Raw genomic sequence first — 13,820 nt, 5'->3', positions numbered from 1 at the left:
AGGATCGTATGGGCCGATGGAGATATATTGGGAGAGTTTGGGCCTAGCGAAGATCTCCCCGCTTAAGAAGCGAAAGCAAGGAACAAGCAAGCTGCAAGACCATAAAAGAGTTCCCGCGCGCGGGGCTGCCAATTGCAGTCAATGACGTAGGGCAAGTGCGCCCAATGCTGCAACAGGAGCAGCCGCGTTACCTTTTTGCGCACGACGCGTACCCAACCTTTGCTTGTGCCACGGCAAGAAGCTGTCAAAATCTCCACTGTGGCTGGAATTCTGGTAATCACCCTGGCTGTCGCGTTCATGGATCGCGAGATCCGCCTATGATGACGTCAAGGCACATGGTGTGGCTGCATTGACCAATGAGGGCCTGGTGGGGCTGATCGTCCCCTCCACCTTGGAACGACTCATGATCTCCTTGCTCACGCCTTGCTAACGGAAGTTACCCGCGACCTATTTCGAGCGCGCTATTGGCCAGGTCTACATTATGTCAGGCTGGTTCACTCTCTTCACCAATTGTCGCTACATCCTCAATGGCGAGCTGGTTGAGGACCATCTCGTTATCTCAGATGAGAGCGGACTCATCCTGAAAAGAGAAGGCTACATTGGCGGCGAGGCTATCGACTTGGAAGACAGTATCATAGCTCCAGGCTTTCTGGAACTACACACCAATGGGGCAAACGGCTTCCACTTCACACACTATGAGGACGAAAAGACATATGCGACCAAGATCGATGATATCGCAAGGTACTACGCAACTCAAGGTGTCACCGGATTCTGGGCAACCCTACCAACTGTAAAGAGTAATGAATTCCAAAAGGTGAGACAGATGTAGCGTACTGTGACATCTTTGTCGTGCAATTGAACGATCGATAAGTGCATACATTGTGCCACTCTACTGACACAGCTCCAGATTCTTCCCTCTTTGAAACCACGGCAGATTTCCTCTTCAGCATCCCTGCTTGGAGCTCATACCGAAGGGCCATATCTGCATCCAGATAAGAAGGGCGCGCACAACAGCTCCCTCTTTCACCCATGCTCAACCTCCCCTTCGACTGTGTACGGATCCACTAATCTGCACTCTACTGTCAAGCTTGTGACCGTCGCACCAGAACTCCAAGATTCAGCTGCACTTATCAAATCGCTTACGTCGCAGGGCATCAAAGTAGCAATGGGCCATTCTACTGCCACGTATGAACAAGGATTGACGGGGCTGAAAGCTGGAGCAAGTGGATTGACGCATACCTTGAATGCCATGCCAGCTTGGGCATCGAGAGCGCCCGGACTAGCTGGTCTGGTCTCGCTACCGGAATCAGGAAAATTCGCACCACCGTGGTACACTATCATTGCAGACGGAGAGCATCTGCATCCTAATACCGTGTCTTTGCTCCATCGCTCAAGCCCCAAGCGGTCGATTCTGATAACAGACAGCATTGAACTTGCTTCACTCAAGGATGGAACATATCCTGGCCACTCGCAAATTCCCTTTGAACAGGTGAAGAATGGTACACGGGCGACGATTGCTGGAACCGACACGTTGATCGGTGGTTGTACACCGCTCCAGCAGAGTGTGAGGAACTTGATGGATTGGTCTGGATGTGGAATCGCAGAGGCTGTAGGCACGGTTACAGAAAACGTGGCTGCCTTTATGAGCGTTGACGGAGAAGGTGGAAGAGGCTTGCTGAAAGAGGGTAGAAGAGCAGACTTGACGGTATTGAATGAGCATGGCGAGGTGCTCCAAACGTGGGTCGCGGGACACAAAGTATGGGACAAGGAAGAAGACATCAGGGCGCACGAGGAAGATGGTGAAGCAAGAGGCTGACACTTAGATACACGAGAGCACTGTTGCTAAAAAGCATGTTGACAATGCGACACTAAACAATTACAACGTCGCTGGACTGTCAGCACCTTCCTACATACAAACGCTGTGTAAGTCGAGGGCTAGCACGAGCGAGCAGCACTTGCGTGAAGTCAAAGAACGTGTGAAGTATATTAACTATATAGTCAGCTCTCGAGGCACAAACGACCTCGTCTCTCTAAGCAACGATATATTTATCGTACATACTACCCTAAACCATGAACATCGAGAAGTCTGCCCAGTCTATAGCGTATGTTTCTGCACCCGAACCACAGAAGCCATCCCCGCCCCTTCTAATCTTCGTCCTCGGCCCTCCCTGCGCCGGCAAATCGACGATATGCACCATTCTAGCCAAACACTTCAACCTAGACCACTTCTCTCTCGGCAATGAACTACGTAACCTGGTCTCTTCAAACTCGACGGGCCACCCGGCACGCATCAAGTGCAAACTGTCCGTTGAGGAGCTGGGAGATCTCGCCAAGAACGTCAAAGCAGGCACATTGGCACCTTCGAATAGGACACCAAAGTACGTCCGAGAACGCATTTTTCCTGATGGTATCGTTCCGCCAAACGTACGAATCCTGGTCGACGGTTTTCCTAGGGGAGTGGATCGGTGGGAGACTTTCAAGGAAAGTGTCAAAGACATATGGCAGCCCGATGGCAATACCTGGGTACTGGCATTGTGCACCGATCGAGAAGTAGCAAGAGAGAGGTTCACGAGTCGTGGAAGGGCGGGCGATGTCTTCGATAAGCGATATGACAGTCATGAGGATTCTATCGGCGACATCATCGCTGCGATGAAGCAGGATGGGATGAATGTCATCGAGTGTGAGACTGGACTAGGCTTCGACCCGCAAGATATAGTCGCAATCGTTGAGAGCATCTCACAATTGGCGGAGGGCAATCAGGCATGAGCAGAGGCTCTCCACGTCATGGGTAGCTGATCAAATCGCCAGCCATCTCTTTAAGAGGAATTGCATTGTCGCATGAACCGATCTTCCCATCGTATGCGTAGCCAATACTGGAAAAATGCCGAGAGCGCATTCATTTAATACGCATTCAAACGAGCTATCGCGTGTCTTAAGGTGATGTATCGCCACATTCGAGCCGCTAATTCAGGTGAAATCCAAAGCAGTAGATACCGGACGAGATATTCTTCTCACGCGCACAAGTCCCGATCAGTGAAGACCAGGCTGCTTTTCGGACAGGCCATACGTAATGCCGGGATGCCCTGAGCGTGCGCGATGATGAAGAAAGCTCCTCGGCAGCCGGCGACAGATTTTGTCACCAGGCCCCGCTTAGTCACCTACGCTAAAATGGCGCTACCATCTCTCTCCGACATTTCAATCTTTTCCTACAGCTCCAACATGGAAACCCTCGACAACACTCAGTGGGATGTTCTCATCGTAGGCACTGGCCTGCAGCAGTCTCTTCTCGCTTTGTATGTATCTTGCTCGTCGGCGAGGGTGGACGCGATCTGACTGACGCAGCGCGTGAAGAGCTTTGTCGCGCTCGGACAAGAAGATCCTCCATGTCGACGAGAATGACTACTACGGCGGTGCCGAGGCTGCCTTTAGCTTGCAAGAAGCTGAAGAGTGGGCGCAGCGGATGAATGGTGGTAAGTAGGGATGACGTTGAATGGGTAGACTGTCGCTAATGCATCGCAGAAACCTCGAATGCTGCCTTCTCCCACGTCGCAGTCACCAAGCCTGAGGCTACTGGTTCAGGCCCCGCGCTATCCTTCTCGAGGGCATACAGCCTGTCTCTAAGCCCCCAGGTCATCTACGCGCGCTCCTCGCTGCTTGGCTACCTCGTCTCGTCGAGGGTCTACCGTCAACTCGAGTTTCTTGCTGTCGGTACCTGGTGGGTATACTCTGCCGATGCACCGGGCGAAAGCTCGTCATCGCATGGAAGACTACTGAAGGTGCCCAACGGCCGCGAGGATGTCTTCCAGGATCACGACCTCGACTTCAAAGCCAAGCGCGCCTTGATGAAGTTCTTGCGCTTCATCAGCGAGTACGAGGAACAGACTGAAGTTTGGGAGGAGCACCGTCAGCAGCCCTTCTCGAGCTTCTTGTCGGAGCAGTTCAAGGTTCCAGCCAGTCTGCAAGGACCTCTGATGGCTTTGACGCTCTCGCCCACCAGGGCAGACCGTACGACAACCGAATACGCTCTACCAAGAATCGCGACACATCTACGTTCGATCGGAGTATTCGGTGCTGGTTTTGGCGCCGTCATACCGAAGTGGGGTGGCCTGTCAGAGATTAGCCAAGTCTCGTGTCGAGCCTGTGCTGTGGGTGGTGGTGTCTATGTCCTTGGAAAAGGCGTAACTCCACCCACTGACAGCGCCCCGGAGACAACCGAGAATGGTACAAAGCTTCGCCTGAAAGATGGCGAAGTTGTCACCGCGAAGTGGATCGTAGGAGGAAATTCCTCATCTGCTTCTGAGGATACATACTGCAAGTCGATGACCATTGTGTCATCCTCTTTGTCGCATCTATTCCCTCCCATCGCCGAGGAAGCACCAGCACCAGCCGCTGCTGTCGTTGTCTTCCCGCCCGGATCTTTGACGCTGGAGTCGCAAGCTGAAGAGCTTCCGCCAGTTCACGTCTTTGTGCATTCGAGCGACACTGGCGAATGCCCCTCTGGTCAATGTAAGTTTTTTCTATTACTTCACCCCTACGCTGTTATGATGAACAAACCTTACGAATACTTATCTACATTGTCTGAATACCATTGAAGACATTAACTCTGACAACCTGATACAACGGCACATCCTCTACATTGTCAATGCATGGTCTTCTAGCTTCATGTTACTGACTATACCCCAGGTGTACTATATGCTTCGACATCGGTGAGCGGCCGAGATGGGTTTGCTCTGCTTCAGAAAGCTGTAGACTCGTTGTTGTCTGCGGAAGACGTCTCGCCATCTCCTACCATATTATGGTCTGTCGAATACCAGCAGCAATCGTCATCCGGATCGGAGACGTTACCGACCGATACCGACCATGTCATTCGCTTTCCACCTCCCTCCATGGACCTCGCCTTCGATGACGCAGTGCTTGATAATGTCAAAGAGGTGTGGCAGAAGATTGTAGGCGACGATGCTGGCGAGTTCCTGGTCTTCCAAGACCGAGAAGTATATGACGATGACGAGTAATGATCTGATATATAATGAATCAATGAGTACATGATACCACTACATCTTCTGCACATCCTTCGAGACTATCGATGCAGTGCAAGTGCAATCAAGAATAAGCGATCGACCAATGGGAGTATCGAATGAAAGAACCCATGTACGATGTTGCACCCGTGCCATCTCACCACACCCTATAGCAGCCCTGACCATTAATGTTTCTTTCTATCATGCAACCCTGGGCGTTCCGTCCGCCTTTCCATTACATCTCCCGTCAGAATACACCGCACACACCCGTTGTCTCTAGATAACCATCTTCCAATCTCGCCATTGACATCCAGCAACTTCCCGGTAAGGTCGTTCCCCTCTGGTCATTCACCTCCCCTACATACGCGGGACAGAGTGAAGTCTCCTCAATGCATTCCCCCGACCTCTCCTTCTCGCTCCGAGTCCCTCTCCGCTGCGGGTAGACGTGTGTTGACAGGAGCAAAAGCCGCCTCGCCCGTCTCCTCCTGCTGCCGCCTACGTCCCGCAACCTGGCTTAGTGTTGTCCATGAAGTCGTAGTGGAAAGAAGCGACCGCGGCGGGGTCATCGTACTCCGTAATGTCGTGAGTGAAATAACTGTCACCACCAATCCTACGCCCGGTGTGGTTGTAATAATGAATGTACTACCTGACTCGGTGGTGGACGTAGGCGTAGACGTGGACTTGGGTGGTGGCGTGGGATGAGGTTGACCGGGCGACAAGATGTCTAGGACATCGTAGATGCTTTGTAAGACCGGTGAAATAGACCGCGGGACTGCAGGCGATGGTCTTGTTGTGAGTGTTGTCGCCGGGCTTCCGCTTTGTGATAGAGCGACAGCGAGGATGGGTAACCAGAGGGCGAACAGCAGGCTTGTGGTGTGCATGTTGGTAGTGGTGCGCCGTTTGAGATGCGTGGGCGCGACATGGTTGAAGTAGATAGGTGACTAAGTAGGCCAGTGGTGGGGGTCGTGACTGAATGAGCGGTTGAGTGGATCCGTGGAAGTGAAGGGAAGTAATCAGAGAGTGACTGGCAGACGGGCGAGTGGGGCGTGAGTCAACTTGGTATCAGAGCTAATTCCTGATATTTACGCCACACAAGTCGCTTTTGTGAGGAGTACTTTGAGCAACGTAATCGTGGGGCGGATACTGAAAGGCGCGTGCGGCGGTGTGGTATGAACTGGCGACAGACACGATCAACAAAGACCTGGACGGTTCTGCAAACGATCTTGAGGGACGTATCACGAGAGGAATGTCACGGGAATGTGAAAATACTTGTTTTGTCATTTCTGATATTCGATGTGGTGGTTTCATTCCTGAATATACTTCTTAAGACTCCTCAGCCTCTCCATTGCCTGCTCCAGTACGTCATCGTTCTTGCACACGGCGAACCGTAGCCAATCTTCCACGATGTGCGCGTTTCCTGGCGTGAAGAATTCAGTTGGAGGGATAGCCGCTACACCAACTTCCTTGATCAGGAACCAACTGAGCTGGAAGTCTCTTGGTCTCTCCGCAACGTGAGGCGGGAACTCGTAGTCACTTGGCAACTTGACCTTGGACATGTTCACCAAGACGAAGTATCCGCCTTCGGGATCCGAGTAGGGTAGCCCAAGCTCATTGAAGACAGCGGTGAACTTGTCGATCTTGGCCTTCATCTCTTTCTTCGACTCGTCCCAGAAGTTGTGGGCATCAGCTTGCTCAAACCCAATTGCGGTGGCTTCTTGGAGCGGCGAGACACTGCTGTAGCAGATTCGTGTGTGGGCTGCACTGACGTACTTGATCAGATGCTCGGGTCCAATCAGCCAGCCTACTCTCCAACCGGTGGCGTAGAAGTTCTTTCCTCCTGAACCAACTGTCAATGTGAGCTTGGCGATCTCTGGTGACAGAGTGGCGACACGAGTAAAAGGGACGTAGTATAGACGGTCGTAGACCTCGTCTGAGAGGATGATGATGTTGTGCTTGACGCAGAGGTCGCCAATGGCTTGCAGCTCATCCTTGGAAAAGACCTTGCCAATTGGGTTGTGCGGAGAGTTGATGACAATCATGCGGGTCTTGGGTGTAATGGCAGCCTCCAGCTCCTTCATGTCTAGACTCCATTCGGCTGCGGACGTTGTCTTGGTCGCGCCGTCTTTGGGAGGGTGAAGAGGCACGTAGACGACCTTCCCGCCTGGCATCTCGATGTTGCTAATGTACTGGTCGAAGAAGGGCTCGAAGACGATGACCTCGTCGCCCTCCTCCAAGAAGCCCATGAAAGCGCTGAGCATACCCTCATTTGCGCCTGTGGTGATTGTGACTTCCTTGTCGGGATCTATCGTGCGACCGAAGAAGGGCGAGTAGGCATCGGCAATGGCCTTCTTTAACCGCGGGCGGCCTTTGGTGGGCGAGTACTGGTTGCAGTCTACTTGGTCGAGCGCAGCCTTGGCGGCATCGAGGACGAACTTGGGAGGGTTGTAGCCAAAGAAGCCCTGGCCCATGTTGACGATGGGCTGCACGGGCGAGGCCGCGGCGGCTTCATTGACGATGGACCTGCCATTATTAGTATTTGTAGGACTTTGAGGCTTGCTGACCTACCAGACATCCTGCTTCTGGCCCGCGACTCTCTTCGCGGGCTTGAAGGGGTCTTCCCTTCGTGTTGTCGCTGACATGGCTCGGAGAGGGGGACAGCTGGTGGGGCACCTTGAAGCTGCGGATTGTCTCTTTGGGGAGGTTCGGATGGATCTGAGAGCCGGAGTCACGATGCTTCGCATGGCAATGGCATTGGGAGATGAGTAAACCCAGAAGAGTCACCAACTGCAGCGTCTAGCATTGCGTGCTCCCGTCCGTCGTCTGCCGTCATCAAGCGGGGACAAATCCGAAATAGCGCCGGCCTCGCTCGTCGCGTTACCCCAGAATAATTCGCGTCGCGTGCGCCGAGCCACTCATCTTCGACATGGTCGACTGCCCCATCTGCACTAAAGCCGTCAAAGACGCCCGAATCAACGAACACATCGACAGCGGCTGCGAGGAATTTCTGCTTGAGCCAGAACCACAAGGCACGCCGAACCTGGGAAAGGCGTATAGCTTCTTTACGCCGGGCGCACGCAAACCTCTGGGCGCGACACAGAAGAATGGACACCCAACGTCGTCACCACCCGCACAGCCAGCACCGCCAACAGCGACACAGCGGATAGAGATATCAAAGACACCCCCACCAGGTACAAAACGGCCTCTCGAAGAAGCGTCGGATACACAAGCCAATGGGGAACAGCAATCACCATCTGCCCCGAAACGGGCGCGGAAGCTCAAGGCTGTCGAAGATGCCATGCCACTGGCCGAGCGCATGAGGCCAATGTCATTGGACGATGTATATGGCCAAGAGCTGGTGGGACCCGGCGGCGTGCTTCGAGGCATGGTCGATGAAGGCAGACTACCATCAATGGTACTCTGGGGAAGACCTGGAACAGGTACTACTTTCTCTATATCCTTCGCGCTCCAATTGAGGCTAACCCATCCTCTAGGCAAAACCACCATCGCCAGACTCATCGCCAACACATCCGGTTCACGCTTCGTCGAGATCAACAGCACAAGCACAAAGTTGGAGGAAGTGCGCAAGATCTTCGCAGAGGCCTTTAGAGACCTGCAGCTGACAGGTCGAAAGACCATCGTTTTCTGCGACGAGCTACATCGCTTCTCGAAGACGCAACAAGACGCCTTCCTTGGGCCTGTAGAGTCAGGCACCATAACCCTCATAGCCGCAACAACCGAGAACCCGTCCTTCAAGGTCATCTCAGCTTTGCTGTCAAGATGTCGGACCTTCACGCTTGACGACCTCAAAGAAGACCACTTGGTACGAATACTCGAGCGCGCCATGGCCGCAGACAACGTCACATCCCCTATCCTAGACAAGCCGATGCTGGAATATTTCGCCCGCTTCTCTGACGGCGACGCCAGAACAGCCCTGAATCTTCTCGAACTCGCCATGAGCCTTGCGAAGCAGCCTGATATGACCAAAGAGAAGATACAACAGAGTCTCACCAAAACCCTCGTATACGACCGCGCCGGTGACCAACACTACGATACCATATCCGCACTACACAAGTCAATACGAGGCTCCGACCCCGACGCGGCATTATACTACCTAGCACGTATGCTGGAGTCTGGCGAGGACCCGCGATACATAGCCCGCCGGCTCATCGTTGTCGCATCCGAAGACGTTGGACTGGCAGACAACTCGATGCTGTCTCTTGCGACGGCCACATACTCTGCTTGCGAGAAGATCGGCATGCCAGAATGCCGCATCAACCTCGCCCACGCCGTTACCGCCCTCTCCCTCTCACCGAAATCTACGCGCGCATACCGGGGAATGAACAACGCTTACGATGCGTTGAAGGAGCCGGGAGTTGCTGCACTGCCTATACCGCATCACATACGCAACGCGCCAACCAAGTTGATGAAGGATATGGGTTATGGAGAGGGATACAAATACAACCCGCACTACCTAGACGGCAAAGTGAAACAAGAGTACTTGCCGGAAGCACTTCGAGGGCGCACGTTTCTGGAAGATACCGACCTAGGAAGCAAGGTTGATCCAGATCTCGTCGATGACGACGAGCTGATGCCGGAGATTGACTGAGCGCAGCTTTGGATATAGTAGCGGGCAAGAGTTGACTACATACTTGACATTGTTTGGCGTCTTGCATAGCGAATACGATACCCATTACGCGCTTCAACTTGAACGGATTACAAGCCGACGATGCTAATGTTACTTGATATACCAGCAGATCCTGTTTTGCCAAACCGATAAGCTGACCAAACCACGCTCCGTGTGGCTATAGAGCGGAAGGCGTTTGCTGACACGAACAGCCATTCGTCACTGCCGCCCGATGATATGCGCCCGCCTCATGGCCACAAAAACGCTCTCCTTCATTGGTTACTGCATCCTGTACAACACACGCTGACGCTTCCCACATATCTGAGCACTAAACCTAAACACGACGTGCGGAAATCTGCCATCTTCTCCACCTGACCGGACATTTGCGCAGTGCGTCATCTGGAAATGGATAACATCACCATTGGAGTTATCATCTTCTTCTTCTTCAGCTCATGGTTTGGACATGCCTTGTTACATCGTGTTATCAAGACACCGGCGCAGTATCAGAGACCGAAAGTAGATATGAAAGAGACATAGCTTGGAATGTGGTATAACAGGAGAACATCATTGGAGTTCGAACGTGAACGGTAAGACCGTATATTTACATACTGGAATTACTATCGTATCATACATACTAACAAGCCCCAGGACGACTATGCCAATCAGTGCATAATTCCACAGTCCCTTCAGCCAACCTTCACATCAATCCACCTACTCCTACTTCCTCTTCCTCGCCTTCGCCTTCGCCTTTGTCTTTACGCCACCACCGCTACCTCTCTTCTTCGCAGGCGTCTTCACAATAACCGCTCCAACACCCGCATCCTTGTTGTCCTCCATCTCTTTCGTACACATGGCACAATACCATTCTTTGTTCTTCGGAATAGGCTTGGAGATGCCGATGCAACGACCATGATACCACCCTATCGGACAAGCGTCGTTATCGCAGCCGATCATTAGACTGCCGTCGTCATGGCCGCGACAAGTGCAGTGAAGGGTTCTATCGACTGGTTCTTGGACTGGAGCTTTGCCTTTGCCTTTGGATTTAGCTGGCGTTTTGGGCTTAGCTGGGGGCTTGGGTTGAGCTGGAGCCTTTGGCTTGGGCTGAGGCTTGGGCTTGGGCTCGATCTTAAGTTGTTCTTCTTTCATATCCTTAGCAGCCTGAGTCTCGACTTTAATCCGAGCAGACTGGCGGCGAGTGCCCTGGACAGCTTCTGGTTCGGGGATCGCGGGAGCAGGACTGTTTGATGCGGCTTTTGGTGTAGCTTGGCGTACGACTGCAGTGATGGCAGGAGCAGCAATCGGCTGAGGAGATGGCGGTGCAGACGACTCCAATCTCTCGGGCGCGGGTGGAAGTTCAGAATCTGCACCGCTCAGCTCAAGATACAAGTCTTCTTCTTTCACAAACCTACCCTGCGCATCCCTCCTGCCCTCTTCGATCTTGTACCGTCGAAGAACTTGTCCCTCCTCCCCTACCATCTCAATCCGCCTCTCAGACACCTTGATTCCACTGGAGCTGCCAATGTACGCCGCCGCCGACTTCTTCATTGCGTGTTTGGCTTCGCCTAGACTACCAAAAGTAACGACCAAGGAGCGCTCAGTTTCCTTTTTGTCGTCGTAGTTGTCATTGAGATACTCAACACACAGACCGTACTGTATTGGCAAAGCTTCCAGCTCGCTCGCGCGGCTCCACTGCTTCATACCATCTGCATCTTCGCCTGCGGGGAAGACAACGTCCATTTCGTAGCGTAGAACCACATGGTTCTTACTATCGAGAATCTCGTAGAGACGATTGGTGCTTAGCTCTCTTGTTGCTCCCCATTGGACGTTTGCTTCGATCGCTTGGGTAGCGTGGTCACGCATGGCTTTCTGGGTGGTCTCGAAGACGGTGGATGCGCTGAGAAGCTGGGGTCTGGCGCTACCCGGTTCTTCGAGGAGGTTGTGAGAGTACACGGCGTAGTGCTTTGTAGAGTGTAGGGTCTCTTCAGTGGACGGTCTTTGTGAGTCTAGTCGCTGTCTCTTGGGAGACTCCCGAGGAGAGGAGTTGACTGATGGCTTCCGCTTCAGAGGAGTCGGTGAGGTCGGAGTTAGAGTCATGCTGGACGGAATGATGTCGGTCTGAAGGATGGACGGGGGAAATATTTCTGATGACATGATCGCGCCGGTCAAGCAGCAGCTAGTTGCGGATCAATAGGTCGCAGTATAGTGGAAGATCCTAGGTTAACGGTCACTGTGTTGTAGAGAGCAATCGGGCAAGATGGGAGCCTAACGGTGATATCGCGAATGTCCGTGCTTTTGTTTTTGCTAGCGGGAGATGCTCCTTTGATGGCGTCGCAGTGAAAGAGGAGAGCAAGCGGCAGGCAGCCATAGCTCATCCCAACTACTCATCCGAGACGTAGAGACGTGGAAGAGTTGAAGTCTTGACCCGCGCCACGCAACAATGCACATTCAGTTTAAACTAGCAGAGAAAGACGCCAAACCAATGCACGCTTTGTAGTTCCTCATGCCCCAACTGCTACTTCCGCAGCTTTCACATGATCTACCGTAGTCCGTCCCAAGCCCTCTTTTGCGTAAAAGTCCATAGGATAGAGGTTCTTTCTGTCCTTGGCCTCGACTCTCCTCACTGTGTCGTCTTCCTCCAACCATGGTGCGTCTCTTACTCCAAGCGTGACAAGCGCCTCATAAGGACTTAGCAACGGCCTGGGAAACGCGTAGCCCCAGTCAATGCTCAATCTAGGACACGCAATCTGTACCCAAGCCTCTACATCGGACATCATTGCCAGTTTACCAGGGAAGATCTCAGACATGAGCAGATTTACGCATTTGATGCCTTGGCGTGCCAGCTCGTTTTCGATGAGCGTCAGTGTATGTGGGTTTCCTTGTCGTCCTAGCGAACCGAGGATAACGCCCCATGTACGAGCTTTCCGAGCTGTGAGAATGGCAGTGCGGCGTAGATCATATAGTGAATCGTGTTCATAGGTTTCGTGTGTCAGCCTCCGCGAGTATGGGTCGTAGCGGTATGCGGGTATGTGTGGATTGGCGATCATAGCACTCTCGAGGTGGAAGCGTCCGTCGCCAAGATATAGTATCATGTCCGGTACTTCCTCCTCTTTGCCTCGCGCATTGAGTTGGCCCGGCTTGATGGCCATCGACGGTGATGTGCAGCCCAGAATTTCGCCCTTGGATAAAGGCGCAATCTGGGGCACAAACGGGTTGTATCCTTCCTTCCGTAGTATCGGCACGATGCCGTGTATTGTAGCGTTGAACTGAATGGTACCAACTAACGCGATAGTCTTTCCCACGGGGAAGTTCTCGGTGATGGTATTGATCAGATGTTGAGTATCGATACTGATGGAGACGAAGATGTACAGTGTCGCGATCTTCGTCACTGCCACCGGTATCAGACAGCTGTGCGCGTAGTGTATGAGCAGATCGCATCCTAGCGCTCTTGCAGTGTAATCGTCTATACAGCACGCGCCGTATGTGACATCACCCATTATCAGCGTCGAAGTACCGGGACAGAATCGCGTCAGGATATCGGAAATAGTCGTCGCGAACAGCAGCAGGCCCTCGGGGAACTGCAGGGCTATCGACTTGGCGCCAGATGTCCGTATGCGATGTATACATTTGTGGATCTCGAAGCTGTAGTTTGGAGGCAGAAGAGCGATCGCGTCGTTGATCTCCTGGTCGTGGAGGATGTCGTCGGGGATGGCGTTCAAGACACGAGCTGTACGTCGAGGCTGGGCAACTTGGATGACTATTAGCTAGAGTTATTAATAAGCTTCTGTGTATGGGCTCCTCACACCTTGTATCGCGCTGGAATCCTCAATGTTGGCATTGGGATCCGCTTGCTGCTCGCCCGCCTTTTCCGCCGTCTTCCTACCCACAAAACGTCGCTTCGGTTGTTTCTGCACGGGCACAGCCTCTTCTGGCATGCCCTGCTCGGCACCGGGCCCCAGGTTGGTCGCAGCTCTGTCGTCTTCCATTTTGCGCGTCGATGTCGTGGTTGAGCGCGTCGCGGGGTCGGGTGGGATCATGTGGCGGGGCTCAAGACTTTTTTGGTAGGGCTGAACTTCACTCAGGGTCCACAGCCTTCTACTTCCACTCCCACCCGCTCCCGGCCATTGATGCGAGAATGTATGCTCATGAACAAAAAGGCTACACACATCACCAGCCAATCAGTA

General features: G+C 53.0%; 7 protein-coding genes across 7 annotated transcripts; 4 read left to right on the top strand and 3 right to left on the bottom strand.

Moving 5' to 3' along the window:
• Nucleotides 1-481: 481 nt before the first annotated feature.
• Nucleotides 482-1,816, top strand: J4E84_001851 (uncharacterized protein; the record flags this gene model as incomplete). The annotated part of the gene is made up of 2 exons (XM_049384481.1): nt 482-814; nt 908-1,816. 2 exons carry the CDS (start codon nt 482-484, stop codon nt 1,814-1,816), a joined length of 1,242 nt encoding a protein of 413 aa, XP_049247837.1.
• A 254-nt stretch (nt 1,817-2,070) lies between these two features.
• J4E84_001850 (uncharacterized protein) lies at nt 2,071-2,766 on the top strand (the record flags this gene model as incomplete). Its single annotated transcript, XM_049384480.1, has 1 exon — nt 2,071-2,766. The coding sequence occupies one exon, from the start codon at nt 2,071-2,073 to the stop codon at nt 2,764-2,766; it is 696 nt and encodes a 231-aa protein (XP_049247836.1).
• Nucleotides 2,767-3,219: 453 nt separating this feature from the next.
• J4E84_001849 (uncharacterized protein) lies at nt 3,220-5,012 on the top strand (the record flags this gene model as incomplete). The annotated part of the gene is made up of 4 exons (XM_049384479.1): nt 3,220-3,293; nt 3,352-3,470; nt 3,520-4,506; nt 4,684-5,012. The coding sequence occupies 4 exons, from the start codon at nt 3,220-3,222 to the stop codon at nt 5,010-5,012; spliced, it is 1,509 nt and encodes a 502-aa protein (XP_049247835.1).
• Nucleotides 5,013-6,319: 1,307 nt separating this feature from the next.
• On the bottom strand, nt 6,320-7,654 carry J4E84_001848 (uncharacterized protein; the record flags this gene model as incomplete). Its single annotated transcript, XM_049384478.1, has 2 exons — nt 6,320-7,535; nt 7,581-7,654. The coding sequence occupies 2 exons, from the start codon at nt 7,652-7,654 to the stop codon at nt 6,320-6,322; spliced, it is 1,290 nt and encodes a 429-aa protein (XP_049247834.1).
• Nucleotides 7,655-7,938: 284 nt separating this feature from the next.
• Nucleotides 7,939-9,621, top strand: J4E84_001847 (uncharacterized protein; the record flags this gene model as incomplete). The annotated part of the gene is made up of 2 exons (XM_049384477.1): nt 7,939-8,452; nt 8,507-9,621. The coding sequence occupies 2 exons, from the start codon at nt 7,939-7,941 to the stop codon at nt 9,619-9,621; spliced, it is 1,629 nt and encodes a 542-aa protein (XP_049247833.1).
• A 735-nt stretch (nt 9,622-10,356) lies between these two features.
• Nucleotides 10,357-11,733, bottom strand: J4E84_001846 (uncharacterized protein; the record flags this gene model as incomplete). Its single annotated transcript, XM_049384476.1, has 1 exon — nt 10,357-11,733. One exon carries the CDS (start codon nt 11,731-11,733, stop codon nt 10,357-10,359), a length of 1,377 nt encoding a protein of 458 aa, XP_049247832.1.
• A 404-nt stretch (nt 11,734-12,137) lies between these two features.
• On the bottom strand, nt 12,138-13,622 carry DPH1 (Diphthamide biosynthesis protein 1; the record flags this gene model as incomplete). Its single annotated transcript, XM_049384475.1, has 2 exons — nt 12,138-13,384; nt 13,442-13,622. 2 exons carry the CDS (start codon nt 13,620-13,622, stop codon nt 12,138-12,140), a joined length of 1,428 nt encoding a protein of 475 aa, XP_049247831.1.
• Between the last annotated feature and the right edge of the window lie 198 nt (nt 13,623-13,820).

The sequence above is a fragment of the Alternaria hordeiaustralica genome, assembly GCF_023758085.1.
Source record: "Alternaria hordeiaustralica strain BMP 2776 chromosome Unknown scaffold_2, whole genome shotgun sequence".
NCBI classification, from domain to species: domain Eukaryota; kingdom Fungi; phylum Ascomycota; class Dothideomycetes; order Pleosporales; family Pleosporaceae; genus Alternaria; species Alternaria hordeiaustralica.
The sequence above is the reverse complement of the archived record's forward strand: the minus strand, read 5'-3'. Positions and strand labels throughout refer to the sequence as shown.